Genomic DNA, 21645 nt, shown 5'->3' with positions numbered 1-21645 from the left:
CTTGTTTCTTGTGCATCATATAATGGTACCAGCTAGCAGCTGAGCTATCAGTAAAATCGATCAAACGAAGTTGTCGTTGAGGGCGTCATAGAGGACACCAGCTGCGAGTGTCGTCTTCATTTTCCAGTGCAAAATCGGAATGCATTCCCGACAAAATAAAGCGGCCGCACTCGAAGAATTGTTTTTTAAGCGACATTCAGTCTTATTTATGTTGTATCTTTGTGTACAAGATTAAAGATAGATATGATACAAACAGGTGTAAATTACGTATCGGCAATGATCAGGCACGCGGTACGGCGCATGTTGAGACCGAACATCGGCTTGTCTCCCCTTTCACCCCCTGACGTCATAGCGAAGATGGCAGCGTACAGGTAAACGGGTATTTCCTGCTGAAGACATCGATGAATTTAAGTGCGTCAAACACCAGTGAAATGTGTTTGACAACTTTTTATGCTGCTTCTTTTCTACAAGGTAAGTTCACCGCTATCGAATACTGTCGCTAGATGCCACTGATGGAGTTTCACGTGCCCAAAAACTATGTACACATCGCCATGGTCGCAGTTTCGTTTCCTCGATTTTTATGTGCGAGCGGCATTGGCACCTGCTTCACGCGCGGTCGAAGTTGGCACTATCCTGAAAGCCATTCCCAAAGTTTCGAATGAAAATCTTACAAAATCGATGAGTCGGCTACTCCCTCAAACACAGATCGAAATTCAACGATTTTAATCTGCTGATGTTTAACACGTTAAAAAACTCAACATGAACGAACAGGTAGTTTCGAATAAATCACCTTTCCCGATCCCGGATGTCACGTCGTTGCGCGTTGATTAGCCTTCTTTCCAGTAGCGCGATTGCAGCAGTTGGTACCTCCATTTTATTTTACGTTGCGCGTTACATGAAAAGAGTGCGGGGCCACATGTCGTGACCTTGGCGGTTCACTGTTTCAACTACGTACAAGCAACCGGGTCGTCTTGTATTGTTTTCGTGAAATTCGCTAATCCCGATTCAATTCAGGCGGTGCACGTAATTATGTTGTTACCACTTTATAAGCTTCCTAATTGGGGGAGGAACTCGCTGGTTGGAAAAGCGGCGTTTCTTCCCTAACCTTGTCTATTGTCGAATGCTGACCTCGTTTGCGCTTCGTACATACATTCCCAACATTCGCAAAGCAAATTTCCCACAAATCCGTGACTCACTCCGATGGTAAAACTTGGGAATTTAATGAAGTTCGTAACCAATTTTCACGATTTCCACACCAGTAAACATCCGTGTGGTTCAGGAAACCTTGATTTAATGTCTATGTCAGCATTTCATGTTTAGAGGTCAATCGAGGTCAAACGGAGGGAGTCGAAGTGTGAATGAGATTTCAATTAGCCTTATTGTTCTCTGTGTACACAAGCAACAATACTCCACCATCAATCAATACCAAGGCAGAAGACAGTGTTATCGAGTTCAAGAGGGCTGAGATGTGAGTTTAGACTTTTAAAATGTTTCACGCCAGCATGGCAGGAATTAGGCAGGGGGCTGTACCATGGTACTACCAAGGGAACAAGATCCCACATCAAATTTATTGGTGATTACAACACTTTAACACGCCTCATTTATACCTTATAATGTTATATGGTATAAGTAACTGAGTTTTCACTGAAAGTCAGTAGGAACAATGTTTATTTTCTTTCACGCTCCATATAGTTAGGATTTCCCAACTACCTCATAAAGGTGACTCACAGTGCTAGTCAGACACATTCAACTCCACTAAACTTTGGATACAGTCCCTCAAGAAGTCAAACAGCAAAATTAGACTAAATGTATGTAAAAATGGCCAGTTTGAACTTGAAAGAAGGGATTAGAAAAATTTGATTACATTGTGACTGTACCAAAAAGGTATACACATCTGTATAATGACGTAACGGAGATAGCTTATTGGGTGTGGATATTGTCTATAATGTTACTCAAATTGTAATGTGATGTGTTTTGTCATGCTGAAGTTTCATCACTTTCCATTACTAACGTTCTTCTTTAGATATTTTCAAGCAATAATGGCGGAATTTTAAAAACAGATTAATTTAACTCATTCCTGTCATCATGCAAAAACCAAACCATAGCAAAATGATCACCTAGCCTGCGTCATTAATTTCCATCCGAGGAAAATGGGGACTAACCAGTTGTCAATTTTATCATAGACATTAGAGGGGGGGGGGAGGTGTTCCCCTCTTACTGTCTGTGCTTTTGTGTAGTAGTTAGATTTATACGGTATAACCCAGATATTTGAGGCAAATTCGTAATGGCAATGATACGTATGATAAGTCATATTTGTTGTTACTCTGACAAAATATTTGAGAAGTCGACCACGTTTGTGACAGTGTCACATTCCAGTTCCTGTGCTGTCAGTAAGCTCAGAGGATATATATGCATCCCCTAACAAGCTAGCCTGCAGTCAAGTGCTGAACAAGCCTCTACTCCCTGACAGTTATTCAGAAATGTAGTTTTTCTAACACACTTTTTAGGTAATATCTTGCTGTCTATTTTTCCTGAAAAAACTTAATTGTGCCATCAATTTACAAGTCTGTGTCCACATGTCTTCAGACTTGCTACAAATACTGTTGGTTTTAACTTCAAATATTAATATTCCATTACCAGTACATGAATGTTATCCTGGCAAAAAAATTTACATGAATCTAGAATTACTCAGGCAGTTTGCCAATATATCAACCTACTTTTTGAGTAAAGAATTACCGTTTACAAAACATAATTGTATCACCCAAAATTTACATTGTTTTGACAGTGGTTAAGGCATTAGATAATGCTTGTCTAATCAGCATCATTGCAAATCTCAAACACCTATTATGTCATGTATGTACTTTTACTGAATTATCCGATGAATGCGTGAATCCGTGTTCAAGTGTATTTGAAGTACTGAGCCCCCCATTCAGAGCGGAGCTTCCGGGAACCCTAGGGAGAAGTGGTTCTATGGAGAAGCTTAAGAAAACAGGCCTTGAGAAGGCTGAATGCAAAGACAAGGAATCTCACAAAGTGAGGATGTGCGTGGGGTGAGTCTCTTTTGTGAAGGCAACCAGCTTAACCCTAAAACCACCAGTCAATGGAATATCCCCATTGTTTTCAATACAGGCTGGACCTATGTATAGTCTAACACCGGAAAATGGGGTGAAAGAGTTGAGTAATATTGCGTTTGCTGAATGATCAGTCAGTGTGTTCATTGTTTAGTTTATAATTTCAAGGTACCTTTAAGAGTGTTATATGTAACATTTTTTATGAGCAACACAAAATTTGGCTATCTTTCAAAATTTGGTAGACATTCAGAGATATCTGTCCATGATTACGTGCCGTAGCCTACCACCTCCACTGCTTTGTAATGTTTCTAACTTACCTACTCCAGATTTTATTTAATGATTTAATGGGTAGTTTTGGCTGCAATAATCAGCATCCAGAAAAAATGACTTCTTGAATGCAATTTGACTCCCACACAAGTGAGGAAATCAGGCTATCAAATAGTTAAGGTGACGCCATCACCCCTACCATCCCCCCACTCCCACCCCCATTTCTTTCCGAGGGCTGATCATAACACTTCAAATCAATGGGACTTTGTGGTAAGAGAAAGATGCATCAAGTCGTTTAGGTCACATATTTGAGATGAATTTGAACTCTGTCACAAAAATTAATCCTTTTTTAAATTTTGTGGAAAATATTTGCTGAGCCTGAGGCATCTTCAAAAATTATCAGAAAATTTAAGTTTTAAACTATCAATAGTGTGCGTAATTTTGATATTTCAGAAATAAGCCTCCATACTTAGACTGTCGATTGGCAGTGAAGTGGTGACTTATCAAAGCAAACAGAACTTGTTGAAGACAATTTCATCTTCACGTTCATCCAAATTTGAGCAAACTTTCAAATAAATTGAGTTCTGTATTTGTGAACTGTAACTCCAAAGGGAGAAAAAAAAGATCAAGTTCATGTCAAGCCAGCATTCGTACTATAGTAAAATCCTGCCAATGCCCAAGGGGACAGGAATTTTGTAGTTGTGGCAATTTCAGAAAACCATTGACATGTGATTTTGCTCTATGTTATTTAACCTCTCACCCCTGTGTCCCTGCATGTAGGTCTACTGATAAGGGTGGGCCATATCACTGTGGTGAATTGGTTAAAACCACCGGAAATGTATCAAAGCACAGGTATAAACTAGTAGACTATGCTTAAACTGATAATATTGAGAACAATAACCAGACTGCCATATAGAAGTGAATTGTAAAATTTGCATTCGACTGCTGTGCCATGCCACCAGGTTTTGCATCATTGACCTCTGACCTCTGGGTGTAATCAAAAGTTTCAGACTTCATTAATTTCAATTTACCAGTGATGCCCATGTCACATGGCTATTCTTTCCTGCATGGCTATTTGACTTCCAACAAAGCACACCCATCCCATGAGTTTGACTACTAACTTCCTCATACAGTACGTGTATTCCTGGAAATTATGAACATTCTCGCTATTGTGACAAAAAACCTGACATTTTATGGCAAATCCAAGGAATTTTGAGCATGTGGGTGTACTGATGCACTGGATGATTTTAGGCAGTTTTCGACAAAATTGTCAGCCAAGAACAGCCTCCCGGACAAAAGAAGGTCACCGTTTCCACAATGCTAATTTCAGAGTCGACTAAGCTGCATTTATCATCTGGTGACCATCTGTCACACAAGGGCACGTATTCATAGAAATTACAGAAGTCATATGCAGGTAATGAAGCTGTCAGGACATTATCAGAATTCTCAAAGATTTTACCTTAACACCACTAGATTGTGGTACAGTCGTGTTACTCTCTATGACAAAAGCAGATCTCTACATTGCAAAATAGGAGGGTAAGGTCAGAGATTCTCTCACATGCATGATAAAAGGATTTTCTTTCACCGTGACAACTACCATTATGTAGATTTCAATGATGTCAGACACAAGACTAGTCAGTTCAATGTCACTGTAGCCAGAAAAAAATCTGCACCTCTGGTTTTTGTAGTTTAACCCTCTCACCACCATGGTCTGGCCCAAATCCATTGTTATCAATGGTGAGTGTGGACCAGTTAGGGATGAATAGGTTAAAGCTGAATTTTTATAAAACATGAATTTTTGTAAAAGTGTCTACAAATTAAAAATTGTCCTTTGATAGTACAAACCACCCAGGAACTCGAAATTCATGGGAAATCGGAGAGAGAACTATTTTGAAAGCTTTCTTTGGAAAATTTATGCACTGCACATTTTTCAGTCAGAAGAACTTACTTAACCCTTTGAGTGCCAAAGTTTATTTTTGTCCCTCTATAAAATAAACCCCAGTCAATTTTTCTCGGAATTTTGCCAAAATTTTGAGATAAAACTGTAGCCGATGAAATGTGATGTCCATTTGGTCTAAACTTGTCAAAAAGTTACAGAAAAATTCATGAAAATTGAAAAAAATTTGCAGTAAAATTTTTTTGGGAGAAAATTACAGCGCTCAGAGGGTTAACAGAGATTGAGAGTTGAAAATAATTTTCCTCGTAAAATGCCATGACAGCATGCACATGCTGACATGACTATGATTAAATCACTTGCCACGATGTTCACCGCAAAATAAACCCATGGCACTCTTAAAAAAGGTTCTTTGTAACTCAAGAGCTTATCAAAGTTTAGCGCGTAACTCTCTTCTAAGAATCACACTGTTTAGAGCTCTTTTGAAGTTTCGCTTTCATTGATCATATTTCCAAAGGAGCTTACTAAGGTTTCAAACAAAACAACCTGTTGATTCCTCATACTAGTGTTGTTTTTACGTCGACAAGCTTAGTGCAGAAGAGTAAATCTAACCACTGTGTAAACCCACAATCATGCAATGAGTGCTCATATTTTATTCTCATTTCCTAATCGTGTTTGCTTGCCGCGGATAAATATTTTTACTATAATGGATCCCCGGTTGTAAGTGACAGCTGCAGTTGACGTCCTAAAGTCTGCAATAATTGACATTTTAAACCTCTGCAACATCATATCAAGAACAGGAACTTCTTCGTGCTTACATGCCAAAATACAAAAGTGTCGGGTTGAATTGTGTGTGCTTCTTGATGCCTGTTGCCCAATTCTGCAGAAAAGTTGTCAAAATCTATGCATGCAAAAAGTATCATCTGAAAGACTGGTTTCTTAGGTTGAGGAGAATAACTATGGAACTGAGTGAAAAGACACTGATATGCTTGTGCTCAGGTTCAATTATCAATGTTAGATTACAAAAATGCAATTTTCATATGCTATGGTTAGGAGTGAGCTGTATTTTTGTAGTTTTCTTGTGATACATAATTGGAATGCGATTTGACAAAGACTTCTCAAGAGGACTGTTTTTGAAGTATCGTATTTCATAAAGGAAGTGAAATTATATAGATACAAATATCGAAAGTATGATTTCCATATTACAATGTGTTTGCCTGTCTGCTATCCTGATTTTTCCTTAACTGGTTTCCAAGTTGCTATGATATGTGAGTGAACTTAACATTATGAAGTTCATATTACGTAGGAAACAGTCCACTGGATCTTATTAATGTGCAGTCAACTTTCAAATAATTGCATAAAGTCTATGGCATTTAACCCTTTGGGCACTGTAATTTACTCCCTCCAAAATTTTCGTGCAAAATTTTTACCAATTTTTATGAATTTTTCTGTAATTTTTTGATGATTTTGGACCAAATGGACATCACATTTCATTGGCTACAGTTTTTTCACAAAATTCTGGCAAAAATCTGAGAAAAATTGACTGGGGGTTTATTTTATAAAAGGGGATAAAAATAGACTTTAGCCCTCAAAGGATTAAATTGGTTACACCATTTAATTCAATCTTGAATCAACTAAACTGTGGCGCAACATTTTTATCTTGTGTCAGGCTGCAACAACCACAGGTAAACTGTGGCGTAACCAATATGGCCACCGAACAAACTTTGTACAGCAAAAGCCATGGAATATCAATATGGCCCGGTGAAGGCTACACGGAACTCAATTTTTTTTATTGACTCTCTCCGAACTTGGGTATGGGTTCACACCAGTCAAGGCTGGCAGCTAAACAGGGCATTCCACTTGAAATGAGTGTTCTCAAAAATTTATTCACTTATTTGGAGTAGCTGGCATTGTTAGCAGCGCTCTCCAGTGTAAAGCCAACAAGTTGTCAGTCAAATTGAGAAATGGCCCAGTACCATGTACGTGTACAACAAATCTTTTTTTTTCAGTGTGTTGTGGGTCCATAAATCATACAGAGTATGTAACACAAGATTGGGAATGGCGATACTGTCCCACCAGATACTGTACGTAGTTTCCATGCCATAATTACATAGATTTTCTGTCTGCCCTGTAATCTTGTCTGAAAGTTAACTCAAAAAGTCAAGTCACATACAATATGCCAGTTTAGATATAATGATTAATCTCTTTTTTTCCCCTTGGAGTTAAAAGTTCATATGTGTCAGGCCATATTGATGATTAAATTATTAAAATGTGCCATTTTCATGACCTTTTCATGACCTCCAATCCTGGTGTATTCCTTAGTGTGAACTGAACAGTTTATGTAAAACAACTGGTAATGACAGTCAACCAAGTTCAATTAGACCAAGTTCAATGAATACTGACTGAATTGCCTCAGGTAATTTTAAAGTCAAAATTTTCATTTGTTACACAGCAAAATGCAGAAATTTTTAATGTGACATACCTTAAAACTACCAGAATGTAGGAGTCCTGAATGTGGCCTATCATGCCTGTAGGCTACTGAGAATTATCTTGAACTTGAAGTTTTAATAGTTTTCGAGATACAATTGGCAGAAACCAAGCAAAAGTCAACTTTATGAAAAAGAGGATTTCAAATTAATAGGATTTCCATCGGACCAGCAGTCTGGAAGGTCATGGAAATAGTGCAAAAAGTGGCAAGTTGATAATTTGAAATCAAGAAACAAGTCTAGTTAATTTCAAAGTTCATCAGTTCCTGAGTGGATTTCTCAACCTGGATGAAATTAGATCGAGTTACAAGTTTCTTTCCTCCAAGGATATACAATTGTAGAAAACTGATGTTATAGATACGGTAGTAGAATTGTCTAAGGAAAGAAACATACAGGTAAACAGATAAGTAGACTATTATTATTGGAAGACAGACAGATGCACTAACAGATAAGATAGAAGTAGGCCACTTAACGAGATAAAATGTTATCAGGTTTGTTTGTTTGGAAGGGTAACCCATTCCTGGTGTACTGACAGAAAATAAGGATTTCAGAAAAAGTCCATATTGTATTTCACTTTACATGTAATACTACTGAGATAAGAAATTTTTGCAACTTTTTTTCCCTGCACAATTCATGAAAGCTATGGTTTGCAAATTCAGATAACGCAGTTCTTTTGGGGAAATGGTTTCCAGAGATACTAGTGTAGAGTTACATAATAGTGTCAGACAGTTTTTTTTCATAAGTGGGATTGATTTCCTTTATTACACAGATCCATTTCACTTTGCTGCCTTAGTTGTTGGAATGGTATATACATGTATACTGTTTCTATTTTGCGTGCGGAAGTGGCAGTTTTCCTGTCTTTTCATAAAAAGAATTGTAAGCAGATTTACTATACAATATCATTGTGTACACACCTTTAGTGATGGCACTCTATGCTGCCAAACAAGCAGAAAAGACCTATAGAAAAAGTTCAGAAAGCATCCAAAGCACAGATAGATTAAGATCTTGTGGAAACTTATTGTGACAAAGTAAGGCTGGATTATACGACTATTCACTCGGTCATCTACAGATACTAAGTCCACTCAATTTCCGTGTATGATGTAGATAAACCTATGTACTAAGGACACCCTTTGGAATACCAAAGTTGTCACCCATAAACAATTACCCATAAAGCTCTGTTAAGTTCTATTGAAACTTGTAGCATTGATTTTGAATAATCTGTCGTTAAAAAGACAGATGTTGCGATAACAGCAGTGATCTATACATGTATCTGTGTCAGCATAGGCATTGGGGCGGAAGATGTCTATGGTATGAGTGTGAATGAAAGAATTCACTCTGCATATTGTGTGATCAAATAAAATGCACATGCATATCACAAAAACCTATTTGGGACACACTGAAATAATTGTGGCTATCATAAACTGATGTATCTATGTCCAAGTGCATCATGGCCAAAAAAATACTAAGTCGTGGATTGGTACATTTCTGGTATACCAGGAATGTACCAGTTTTCAACTTGACTATACATAGTAGAAAAGTACATAATAGGTGCTACCTTTTTCCTACCTACTATGAACAAGTACATATTAGGTATACCTAATTTATACCTGATTACTAACATACAGTTTAGGTACATTGTATTAAAAATCGACTTTGAAAATAGCTGGGTACACATCTGGTATACCAATAGTATACCAGAAGTGATTTGGTATACCTCGGGTATACCAAAAATATACCTAAGATATACCTTTTGTGGCGAGAATTTAGTAAGGGCAGGCAATGTAATGTCTGGAGCAAACGTCTCTGGAAATGTGACAACAATCTTCATTCGCAGTTTTGATAACCTATGTGACCTTACAGACCTTACATACTTACAGAGTTGCCCTAGCTGTATATGTGATGATGCATCAATTGTATACTTTTGATGGAATAATGAAAAAAAAAGGCGTAGTGCTACAGATATTGATGGGTATAGGTATCTCTATGAATGCTGTCCGAATCCAAAACAGCATGCCAAGCAACTGATATAAATGCTTTCAGGTTTTGCTGTGTTTGATTTTTTATACAGAGTTTCAAGGACTTTTTGATTCAAGAGAAATACCGGTATAAGATAAGCAAGTTAATAAAACAATAATTTTTTTTTTACAGTAAACCATGTCCAACACTGAAGACGCCATGCCAGACAAAGTCAAAGAGGAGAACGATGGCGCTGACGAGGTGGTCGCGAACGTGGAGAGTAATTCCAAAGAGCAGAGCAAGGATTATCAATGTGACGTGTGCGATTATGCGGCCCAGTCACCTACGCAGTTAAGTCAACATCAGAGGTCACACACAGGTCAGTTGTCTTTATTTGCCATTCCCATCAGTCAGTCAGGAATGAGGGAAGAATGTTTTCACTTAAACAGAGGGCTTATAAACCACAGCAATCTGACCCATTGTGCTGTTAAGTCCCAGTCCATGGTTCATGAATCGTGAACTTTGACCCTTCCTCCAAAACCTGCTTTTCCTTCCTCTAAATACACCTTCAGTCAGGAATAATGGCGAGAGGTTTTTCACTGATAACAGAGAGGCTAGTAAATCACCGCAGTCAATCTGACCCATTGTGTTTAATCCCAGTCCATGGGTCATGAATCATGAACTTTGACCTTTTCTCCAAAACCTGCTTTTCCTTCCTGTAAGTGCACCTTCCAGGCTGGTCATCACCATACAAAACTAGTATATGGTTCAATTTTACACTATAATTTACCCTTATTTATCATAGATATATATTGGTTCATACTTCAGTTGTGATCTATGATCAAAAGCTCTAAAGTAGTTGCAACATGTGAATTTTGTAAGGTTTATGTAATATAGGGATACTTATACATTTATTTGAAATTGAATAGGGGATTTCTCATCGAGCATGCAACTGAGTAGCTCTTGCACAGATCACATGAACATGATTGCAATTCACTCCATACAGTCAAACTTTAATTTTCAGCGTTTCTGCTAATCTTCCTTTAGCAACTTTGAATTTTGTTGAACACCTTCCTGTGTTCAAGAAATTCCTTAAAATGGGAAAAATGTCCATTTTATCAAAAGTACTTGATGTCTATCTCCAAAACAAACTCTAAAAGTTTTCTGTAAGTCAAAAGAAGTGGATTTGCCATAGGTTAATTACACTGTACAAGTCCAAGAAAATCTGACCTAGATTGAAGGATTTACAGTTCGAAGTGCTACCGTACTTCACACAATCAGGATATTTCTTCTGAACTCAACGAATTCCACTCCATTTCAGACGACAGTGTTAGCCTGGATTGTCACATGCTAAGATGTTATGTTGTGGCTTTCATGTTGGGAAAAAATGCATGAAATTCTGAGTTGTCACATTTCCTCTAGGTTGTCTTTTAAATCCTGAAACTTGAGTCAGTTTTAATGACCTAACTTGTTCCGGTACTTTTGTTTTTCACTTTGGCAGTCACCCATCACCCCAGGATCTCAGATGTAGGTTATGTCATAGAAACTGTAGGTCCATACAGGATCTTTCTATTTGAACAGTGTAGACCTTTTCAACAGAGAGAAGTCATCTAAGATTTTATATGTGTCTTACAAGTATGTACATGCAGGGAATTTTTAAGTTTCTGAAATTGATGGACTTTGGTTTGTTTACTTCTGCAGGCGACAGACCATACACCTGTGATATATGCGGATTTGCCTTCACGCAAAAAGGCAACCTCACGCGGCACATGAAGACCCACAGCGATGAGAAGCCGTACAAATGCAGCATCTGCCCCTACGAGGCCAGGCGCCGCGACGCCCTCCTGGCTCACATGGTCACGCACACCGAGGACAAGAGGCACGTGTGCCAGTGGTGCGGCATGGGCTACAAGCAGAAGGCGTCCCTGCGGGAACACATGAAGAAATGCCGGAACCAGATCGGAGGGAAAGTGGACGCCAAAATAGCGCGGAATGTGAAGAGCATTATGGACAGAGAACACAAAAAGAGAAAAAGCAGTACTCCGAAAAGAAATCCTGGTAAGAGGCTGCCATGACTCCCGTGCAAACAAAACACAAATAAATACTCAATGATTTGTTCTCTGAGTCGTGTTAGTCGTAACTCATTCAAGTACATCCATCATTGTGTCTCAATACTGCACAGCTGTCAAACCTTTTTATAACCTTTCTGATACACTTTAAATATTTTCTGTTCTTGTGTGGCTCTTCATTTAGCCTTCTTGAAAATGTAAGTGACAAAATAAACTGTGTTTGCCAATTCACACAAAAATGAGAGAAAAAAATACCCTCAATGGCCCGTTCTATTTAAGTGTACCATTTACATTGCTTTTGAGTGTTTGTGCATTGTTGTTCCCACTCTGTTTGCATCATTCATTATTGTCACTTTTCCCAGGGAATGCTGGACTTTGAGTTTGTGGACAGCTTTAATATTGATTGCTGGGTTCTTTTCATTTGTAATATATCCTTTTCATTCTTTTGGGGTTTTTAGGGAGGCTGTTTTGAAGGGGCAGTAGTAGTATAGTACCTTTGACGATTTTTTTCACTATTTTTCGTTTTAACCCTAATCCTGCCAGATAGTATCATTTCAGCATCTGCCAAGTCAGTAAAAAGTAGTATTGAGCCAAATCTATATGTATTTTCACCTACTTGGTATGTTATGCTGTGGCAGTGTTGTCAGTAAAATTCATGTTCACAGTATCTAAAGTTTTCAGGAGCCTTCAAATGTTCATGTCTTTGTTCTTCTCCTAAAAGCATGTTGCGATACACAGTATTCAACTTGTCATCTCAGCCAGTGCGTGTGCAGACTACATTGTTATGGTAGACAAGTGAATTCTGGTCCGGACCAGAGTTCAAATGCAAAAATAACAGTGCCTTTAACATGTACAGTTGCTGTGTAGACAAGCTAAACAGTTGGTGTTTCAACATGCTTTGGGGGAATAGGACAAGAACTTGCAATTTATTGACAGAACAAGTGAAAAAAAAACACCATCAAAAGTTACAGCTAGTGGCCCTTCAAAAGCCCAGAATCTAGTATTTATAGTTTCCGTTCCAATCAACAATCAAACAGAATTGAACTACATGATTAATTTCTTGGTTGGCAATCATTTGCTTTCTTATATCAAAAACTTAAGATATAACTTGAACCACTCATCAGAGTACAAGGAGAAATAACGCCTTTCGATGGAGTTTTTCAATATTTGAAAAAATAACTTCAGTTTAACATTAAAGATAATCATGGACACATTCTTTGAGAACATGAAATTGTAAATCTGTATTTCTTGTTTTCAAGATGGCGCCAAGCTGAGTCGACATGAGGAAGATGGTGGGAGCCTGACTGATTTAACAAGCAATGGAATAATAAACTTGAATGATAGTACTGCAATGCCACAGGTAGGAACACATTCACGTAATATCAGCCCTATTCTATGCAATCTTCAAAATTTATCATTGGGCCAAAAGTTTTTTGTCATTTTTGTGGTAGTTCACGGCAGTTGTCGTCATCAATATTGCAATGATTGAAAGCAAAGTGACTGTTTCACTTCTTGGCAACCCTGTCCACCCCCATTTTTCAGTACATTGGTCCATTCAACCCACTGACAACAATGGAGACGTACAAAAGTGTTGTAGTGTGAGGGTTGAAAATTTATCAAGTTGAACCTGTTCACCTCAATTTCCTGTTCAACAGGTCCACACTCACCATTCATAATTTTTAAAACAAAGGGTTTGTGCCAAACTACTGTCATGAAAAGTTTAAATTTTTGAGACAGAAACCAGTGTTCTGCTACAATGCAAAGAACTGACAAACTTGTGTGTCAATAGTGAACAAATTACACGTGTGTACATTTTTCAAGCTTCAGTCATGATATGTTTTGCGACTTAATTTTGTTTGTTTGCTATGGTTCACTGACAACTACAGTGAACTTCACCATTTTAAACAACGCCCTCTATGGCAAAGTCATTTAAAGGCTCTTGTCTTCTGTTGCAGTGTGCTTTAATTTCTGAACTTGGCTGACAGTTACTGCTAGTGTCATGATTAGAGAGAAAGAAAAGCGTCAGAATTTTTAAATACCATTATGTTGTCATGACAAGTGAACCAAGAATACTGTAATTAGGTTAGTGGCTTTAAATTCTACCAGGCCTGTCAAGTTTCTCTCAGTGTTTTGAACAATTAATTAAACTAGTTTTCTGCCTATTTTAGAAGAAGTTTAGACACAAATTTCATCCTCATTTGATCATAATTTGTGTGACCTGTATTCTTATGACATGTCAACAGTTCTGAACATCCACCGATCTCCCATCTTGCATCAGAAATTTCCATCATATAAGGTGATACCACCCTGAGTCAAATTGTCATTGACGGCAGAAACAAAAGAAAAATGTTCATGATGTCTCAAGAGCCCTCTGTGGTGCAATATCAATGACAAAATTGTAAATTTTCAGTGCAGAGGTGAAGTAAAAGCAATTTCATGAAGGTTTCCTGGTATATTTATCCATAGACTGTACGTTGATGTAATCTAGATTGTTACCCTCTGGACATTAACCTATTAATCCCAATTCCATATAAATAGGTCCTTAATCACCATTGATGTCAATGGGCTTGAGCCAAACCATTGTGGTGAAAGGGTTAATCATAGGGACATTTCCCACCCACCAGCTAGTGTTGAACTACCCCAGAACTGAAATCAAGACATGCCAGTACATATAGAATGCAGTATCTCTAAATGTATTTGTGTATGAAAAAAAATTATACCTTCTTTTGAAATGTGCAATAAATTATGAAAAATATTGTTTCCTGTTTCAGGGTGTAGAAAGTGCCTTTAACAATGTACTTGCCATGTATGGTCACCAAATAGAAGACAGCCCTATATCACCAGTCACTCCTGCTGTCTACCCACCGCCTGATAGTAACCACGTCAACCATGAAAACAACAACAACGTCATAGACTATAGTATAGGCCACCCAGGGAGAGATGCGCCCAACACAGAGCACAGCGATAACATCAGCGATTCCCTTGAAGAGAGGAGCTGTCCGAGCGAAAAGGAAAACACAGCAACAGCTCGACAGAGATTCTCATGGATGCAGAATACGTACGACAATGAAGACGAGCGTCGGTCGACGTCATCTTCAAAGTCACTATGTGTCCGTTGTCATGCTGATACAGGCTTGTCCGTTAACTACCGATGTGAACACTGTCAGATTTTGTTTATGGATCACGTGATGTACACGATACACATGGGCTGTCATGGTTTCCACGATCCCTTGGAGTGTAATATATGTGGTTTCCGTAGCAAAGATAAATACGAGTTCACTTCACACCTTGCCAGAGGTAAACACCATTAGCAGATGGTTGAAATTCTGGCAGAGGTGATGTCCTACTGTGTAGGCTGATGTCAGATGGTGATTTAGGCTGTAAATCTTTCACCCCTGCTGTCTAATGTATAGGTCCAACCACCCTATTGAAATCAATGGGGTTGTACCAAATTCTTGGTGGTGAAGGAGTTTACTTTTTTCCACAAATTAAACACCAGAAGTTGTGATTTTTTTTAATCCAGAGGGTTCTGAAATAAGCTTGTGATGAATTTCTGTGTTTCATAATTATTTTAGTTGCCACTAGCTGGCGCTCTCAGCAGTGGGGACATTACCATGTCCCTGCATCAGTGAGACGGTAAACACTCAGTATTGCATGCCTTGAGAAAATCAAGGAACTGTTTTGAACATGCTGGTGCTCAATTCACATCAAATCAGATGAAAATTTTTGCTCTTTTTATGCCTCAGTGACTTGTCTGATAGTTTCAATGAACTGAAGGGACTAAACTTTGAGTCAGGAGATGTGCAGAAAAAAAGGTGTTTTGATAGTTTATGGGCTTGTTGTTAATTTTGGAACAGATGTTGTTTTTTTCTAGTTCAGTCAATCAGATTGATTTTTTTTTTATAGAAAGTGTGGTACAACTCTTTTTCACTCTCATTTATACAGTGTATATGCTAACTTGCCAAAATATCAAAGCATCTTTCCCAAAGCATCTTTCATTTGTCTTATTCCTTGTACTTTCAAACATATTCCAGACCCATCTACTGATTACAGTTCCGTAGGATCACGGAAGTAGTTTTAATTTTTGACTCTGGAATTAAATTTGTCTCCGCGATGGATTTTTTGCTAACCGTATGCTGTGCATGTACCTAAATATATTATCGATAACAGTATTTCTAAATTACTCAAAAGTTAGATATCCTACAGCGCAAATCTTGCCTAGGTCAACAATACTGAATGTGCAACCCCCCCCCACCTCTGCTTATTCAGCTTCACAGTTTTAGCACATCAGATCATCACTAACTGATTGAATCATCATTGCTTTGTCTTAGGTAGGGCAATTCCATCTCATGGAAAAATAGGGGGCAGAGGGATCAAGTTAGAGGGACATTTTATGTACCAAGTACATTGTGATTTTTTACAATTAAGAGAGGATTTGACACGCTCATGTTGTTTGAGGAAATAATGCTTTGTGTTATCCGGAGGGAAATCTTTTTCATTGATGTCTGCTTGGAAATTCAGGAACCATATTTTTCTACTGAGGGAAGAGGAGAACTTTTGTTCACAAATTTACAGGTAGCTTGTGAAATTTTTGCCGTGGGGATTTCATAATGATACTGTTTTTTAACTTTGATAACTTGAGAAGTTATATTTGAATATGTAAAGGCAAAAGTCTTAAATCTTTTGATCCAATGAAGGCTGCACTGTTTGCTCCCAAGAGTAGTTTCAATTGCTATTGTTTTCACCAAAAATTTTTGAAAAAGTACGATAGTTTGCATAAGAAAGGTTGGCTATTGCTTGTATTTGTAGATTGGGAGAGCAAAGCAAAAATGAGTACATGTTCCCTTGTTTCTAGAAAGAAATTATTGATATGCGTGCACTATCAATGTGGTTAAGCTTGTATATAAGCTCTGTTCTGTTGAGCATTGCCATTGGTCAAAATACAGGCTTGTATAGGCGCTTCTGATTGGTCACATTTATTTCGAATTTCTATCGGTTGCTTCAAATTATGATGTCAATTGTGACAGGTTCATGACCTCATAGGCTGATAATATAAGTTGATGCTTGAAAGAAGGGGAATATTTTAAATCATGCAGATGGCAAACATATAAATGCAGTGATTAAAAAATATCAGTATTTTATGAATTTTGTCCCAAGAGACCTTTAAAAGTACTCAAAAGTATCATTAGATATGCTTGAAAAAGTAAGTGTGTTGCTAAACTAGTTAGGTTTTTCGGTCACTTGAAACAGTCTGGTGCATACATTCATGGCATATTCTGTCTTCAGTTTTTCTACTTTTTATCATCTATTTTAAGTCCCACTGACCATAGTCGGTATTGTAGCCAAACTCTTGAAAATTTTACTGATTTATAATAAGTCAAAGCAGCATTTCAAGTGCGATGAAAAATTATTTGAGCCTGGTCAAATTGCAAGAATGTGGTCATTTTCTTTCATTTTTGAAGTAAACGGTAAATTTATCTGACACAAATTTATGTACATCCCTGTTTCAATCATCCAGACATTGCATGGAGTAGTAGAAGTTCCTTGAGATTTGGCAGGTTGTGGTGAGATATGTGGAGTTCAAATACCAGTGATGAGGAAGTTAAGCTTGGCTCACTAAATTCTGAGTTTCACTGCTCTTGCTTGGAAACTAAAGCGTGAAGTTGAGACAAATTTGAATATGACGACAGATCTTGACCAACAAATTAGTAATTTTTGGCATAAATATCAGCAGAATATGCATATCATGTTATATTCCCTATAGCAAGGGGATAAAAACACACACAAAAAAAATTTCTTCATTTCATTAACTTTCAACTTTAAAAGTACATGTAGGCTGCCTTACTGTTTTTTCCACTTACTGTTTTTTCCACTCTCTCTCTTTGTTATGCTCTGACTATCTGAGAATGAAGATGTATTTTGTCGTGTACAACTCAAAGTTCTATATGACCATTAATAGAGGCTGCATTTTATTGAAGGCTGTTCTTCTTTGGTTTCAAATGTACGGTGTAAGACTTTGTGGTTGGTTTGTGGCAGACATTCCACAAAAGACAGCTCACTGCTGGTCAATTCCAAAACAGTATGAAAGGCTGGTCTTGATTGGTTTGTAGCCCTGGTATCTTTTTAAAAGGCTATACGTAATTGGTTGGCATATGCATATCCAAGTGTCCTTGACAATCAGTTTTGATTCTGTGGATTCATGATATTACCATGTAGTTCCTTGACACTTGCCACAGGAATTTTTTATTTGGAGGCAATGAATGATTTCTTCATATGGCGAATCCCTTGACTTAGATCAGCTCAAAGTTATGTGAAAGTGTTCACATAAATATTCAAAGTATTTTTTTGGTTTTAGTTATTCATAGACCCTAGAAAAAGGTTTATAGTTTATTGTAGTGAAAAGGTACTATTGTAGATTTGCATGGTGGAAAAAGGTATATTTTTCTTGTCATGTGAAAGTCAGAAACTGCTTTTCTCTGGGATAGCTTAGGTCATACCCTGTGTGAAAAAGATTTTTAACCAAGTTGCGGTATCTTTAGGCATTTTTAGTCACATTTATGTGAGAAATGTGTTTGCAGTTTCAAATTACAAAGTACTCGTGAAGAATTTATCTGAATCCAATCTGAATTTAATAGTATGCTGATTCATCAGGTGAAGAATTACCAGCCCCAGATTCATCTCTGTGATAGCGTGACATTAATTTGTTTTTCTCTTTAATGGTGTATTATGAATGCATTCATTTGGTTTTTTTTAGTCCTGGTTTTTTTTGTGTATTATGGAAAATTAATTTTGATATTTTTGTGGAGTTTAACCTCAGAAACACACCAAAGTTATCTTTTCATGTTGTTCAAGATGTAGTTTCACCAAAGAAGTGTCAAAAACCTCAATCTGTGAATGGAAAATGTTTTCACAAGTACCAAGGTTAGAATTTGTGAGCTTTTAAGACGGGAAATGTTAGCCTGCTGATGACACTATAAATTTCACTCATATTCTCAGTTATAACTAGTAACATGTAGTTTATTCTCATGATTTGTATCATCTTGATGTCTAAATGAGCAACTTCACTTTCAAAGATGGTCTTTACCAGTAAATTACATGGATCGATATTTTTAGTCACGAGAAAACATAATAGGTATTTTGTTATTCATGCGGATGGTTCGTTTGGGTTAACTCACATGTTGCAGTTAGAAAATTAACAGGTTGTATATTGGGTTAACTCTATCTACAGATTGTACATCCTTCAGTTTAAATTCCCATCACAGCTTTTTTCAGGAACTCACTTCAAACCAAAACATGAAATGCAGAAAAAAGTTCATGAATATAACTTGGGAACCATGAAATTATTATGCACTAGACTAAGCATGTTTGTTATTCAGTTCATAAGTGTGAAATGTTTTCTTTTCCTAGTTTTGTCACTTGTTGCCAAGAAAATTTGTCACCATTGAAGCTCAAGGAGGTTTGCTTTGAAATTCTTATATTGAATATCAAATATTCCTCAGTAACAATCCTAAAAACTGATGTAATATCTGCTTCTGCAAATGATCGATTTTCTCTACTTAGGAATTTAAAACTTTCTTCGTTCGTACTCTGGTTGACCCGTTTCATACAGGGGTAGAAAAGTTTTTTTAGTGATATGTGTGGAGTATGTTCATTGTAGATATGCTGATGGAAAGACAAAGTGTAGAAAATTTACTGCAAGACCTGAAAACTTATCGCTGAAGTACTTCAGACAAAACGTGGGGAAGTAGCCATAATTGATTAGGATAATTTTGTTGCTATTCAAGAATTACGTATTACTACAGTACTGGCACCATTGTGAGGAAAGCATGATACGACAGGTCCCCAAATTTCATAAATGACACCTTTTCACCAAGTACCAACAGTAACACATTTTTTTCTTTTAATTTCACAGTATAGCGTAGGATTTTGAAAAATTTACGAAAGTGATGTTGAGAAGTGTAAGTTACAAAACATATCATATCAGTACACCAATATCAGGTATTTGCTGACCTTTTGAACTTTGAACCTTCAACTTGCAGCTCACACTGAGTTAAGGTTTGCGGTGAAGCGTCAAACAATGTTTTGCATTTCTTGATCTATTCTATGCAGAAAGTTTCACAGAGTGAAATATTGAGTGAGATGTTAATCATGTGCCTGGGCCAAGTTCAGTGGATTTTAATCAAGTTTTCTTCAAAGGCCTAGGGAGTACAGAATATTAAATCTGCTTGGCATACAAAGCTCCCTAGCTTTGATAGATAGAGGCTAAACTCTCTTCTTATATAGTAAGATGGACATTATTGTTCTGTCGAAAAAAATATTCACATGCATTGCATTCTATAGTTTTTGTTAGTTTAGAAAATTCACCGAAGCGTTAAAGCTGTGTAATTTTTTTTGGTAATGACTACCAAAGCATCTTGACTGAAGAAGTCTCTAATCGGACATAATGCAAAAATTTGCCTTTTTGGAGTGTTTAATATCGTTGAGCTTGCACATTCTACTCTAGGAATAATCTTAACAAGATTTTACTGTTGAAAATATCAAACTCAAAGCTCAGTATCAGATGTACTACCTCTGTTCTTTACAAATTGAAATGATTGTTGCTAATGACTGTTAAAAACAAAAGATTGTACATAATGCGTTAAATCTCCAATAGTTGTAACTTTTACAATACTTTCCAGTGTTTTTGACCTGTTTTGTATAAGCAGTTTTTTGTTGAACTCCACAAATCATATCAGAATGCCTGGTTTCCCTGTCTGTGTATCATGTCCAATGTTATTGTTGACAGCTGAATTTTAGTCCAGACTAGAATTTGTATATCAACATTGCATATCATGCTCTGTGTTCATGAGACTGATCTTGTGTATTTGATCACACTTCACAAAGAATAACAAGAAAATGTGGTCATTTTATTGAATAGGAATAACAAAAATAATGACAAAGTTACAGCTATTGTCCCTATAAGGCATTCTGATGAGTTGCCAATCAAAATTATCGTGTGACTTTCATGATTTTATTGACATCAATTTACATAAAGTGCATAATCTGATACTGAGCTTAAGGATACAATATTCAAATCAGATCAAGGCCCCCTAGCTTTGAGTGAGAAAGTGAATTTTCCTTGATGTGTAGTTCCATAATACGAAGTGCATAGCATCTTTTTGGGTGATTTTAACCCCCATTGTTAATGGATACAAAGAAGTTACCTTAATTTAAATGAAAGTTAGAAAAAAAGATTTACTTTATAAATGGCGTCTAACGCTCAGTAGCTTTGGATATTATGTTTTCATGTTTATGTTGCAGTACTATTATAGCTTTTATTGCAATCTACTCAGAATGTATTCTTTTTGTAACTCATTTGGTGTTGTCGGCTATCAGCAGCACTTGTTTCACCTTTTGACTAACTTAGGGAGCAGAAGTATTTACCCTGGCTAGGTAGGCACTTTGTAGCACTGGTTTCTGATTGGATGCAACATACCATTGAAATTTACATAATTATGCAGTCACCAATTCTTTTACCAATTGGCTGATTCTGAGATTGTATACAATTGATACAAATTTTCTGAATATGTTATTGTCTTTATGCAAAGAATATCTGTGTATTTTGTTGGTGTAAAATTTTCTAATGTGGTGAATGTAAATATTTTGTGTTTTGTCAATTTTTAGGTTGTTTTGATAATTGCACAAAATGGAGATACTCTTTTTGATATTGAGGTGTTGGTTTACACTGTATAGAACTTTCAAGTTTATGAACTTCTATCTTTTTCTGGAGAATTTTGCACAAATGAATGAAATGTCAATAAAACAATTTACAACTTCAAATTATTCGAGCCTGACCTCTTAAGTTTGCAACATTTAATCTAGGATGGCTGTAAATGGAATGAAGATAAGATGCTTTTCTTTGC

The 21645-nt window shown here is 37.0% G+C and overlaps 1 protein-coding gene across 2 annotated transcripts; it reads left to right on the top strand.

The window, feature by feature from the left end:
* Positions 1-298: 298 nt before the first annotated feature.
* LOC139143613 (DNA-binding protein Ikaros-like) lies at positions 299-21562 on the top strand. 2 transcript variants are annotated; one of them, XM_070714081.1, is made up of 5 exons: positions 299-471; positions 9867-10053; positions 11376-11732; positions 13003-13103; positions 14515-21562. In XM_070714081.1, the coding sequence occupies exons 2-5, from the start codon at positions 9873-9875 to the stop codon at positions 15052-15054; spliced, it is 1179 nt and encodes a 392-aa protein (XP_070570182.1). In that variant the 5' UTR covers positions 299-471; positions 9867-9872; the 3' UTR covers positions 15055-21562. The 2 variants fall into 2 exon arrangements, with proteins under 2 accessions (XP_070570182.1, XP_070570183.1); XM_070714082.1 differs by lacking the exon at positions 299-471 and adding an exon at positions 1721-3050.
* The last annotated feature ends 83 nt before the right edge of the window (positions 21563-21645 follow it).

Source organism: Ptychodera flava, chromosome 11 (assembly GCF_041260155.1).
Source record: "Ptychodera flava strain L36383 chromosome 11, AS_Pfla_20210202, whole genome shotgun sequence".
NCBI lineage: Eukaryota > Metazoa > Hemichordata > Enteropneusta > Ptychoderidae > Ptychodera > Ptychodera flava.
The sequence above is the reverse complement of the archived record's forward strand: the minus strand, read 5'-3'. Positions and strand labels throughout refer to the sequence as shown.

What these genes read in the sequence shown, in the direction of transcription:
- LOC139143613 (XM_070714081.1), top strand. Translation starts at nt 9,873, where the DNA reads ATGTCCAACACTGAAGACGCCATGCCAGACAAAGTCAAAGAGGAGAAC. An exon ending in ACATCAGAGGTCACACACAG is followed by an intron (nt 10,054 to 11,375) that starts GTCAGTTGTCTT and finishes TTACTTCTGCAG; the next exon opens with GCGACAGACCATACACCTGT. An exon ending in ATAGTACTGCAATGCCACAG is followed by an intron (nt 13,104 to 14,514) that starts GTAGGAACACAT and finishes TTCCTGTTTCAG; the next exon opens with GGTGTAGAAAGTGCCTTTAA.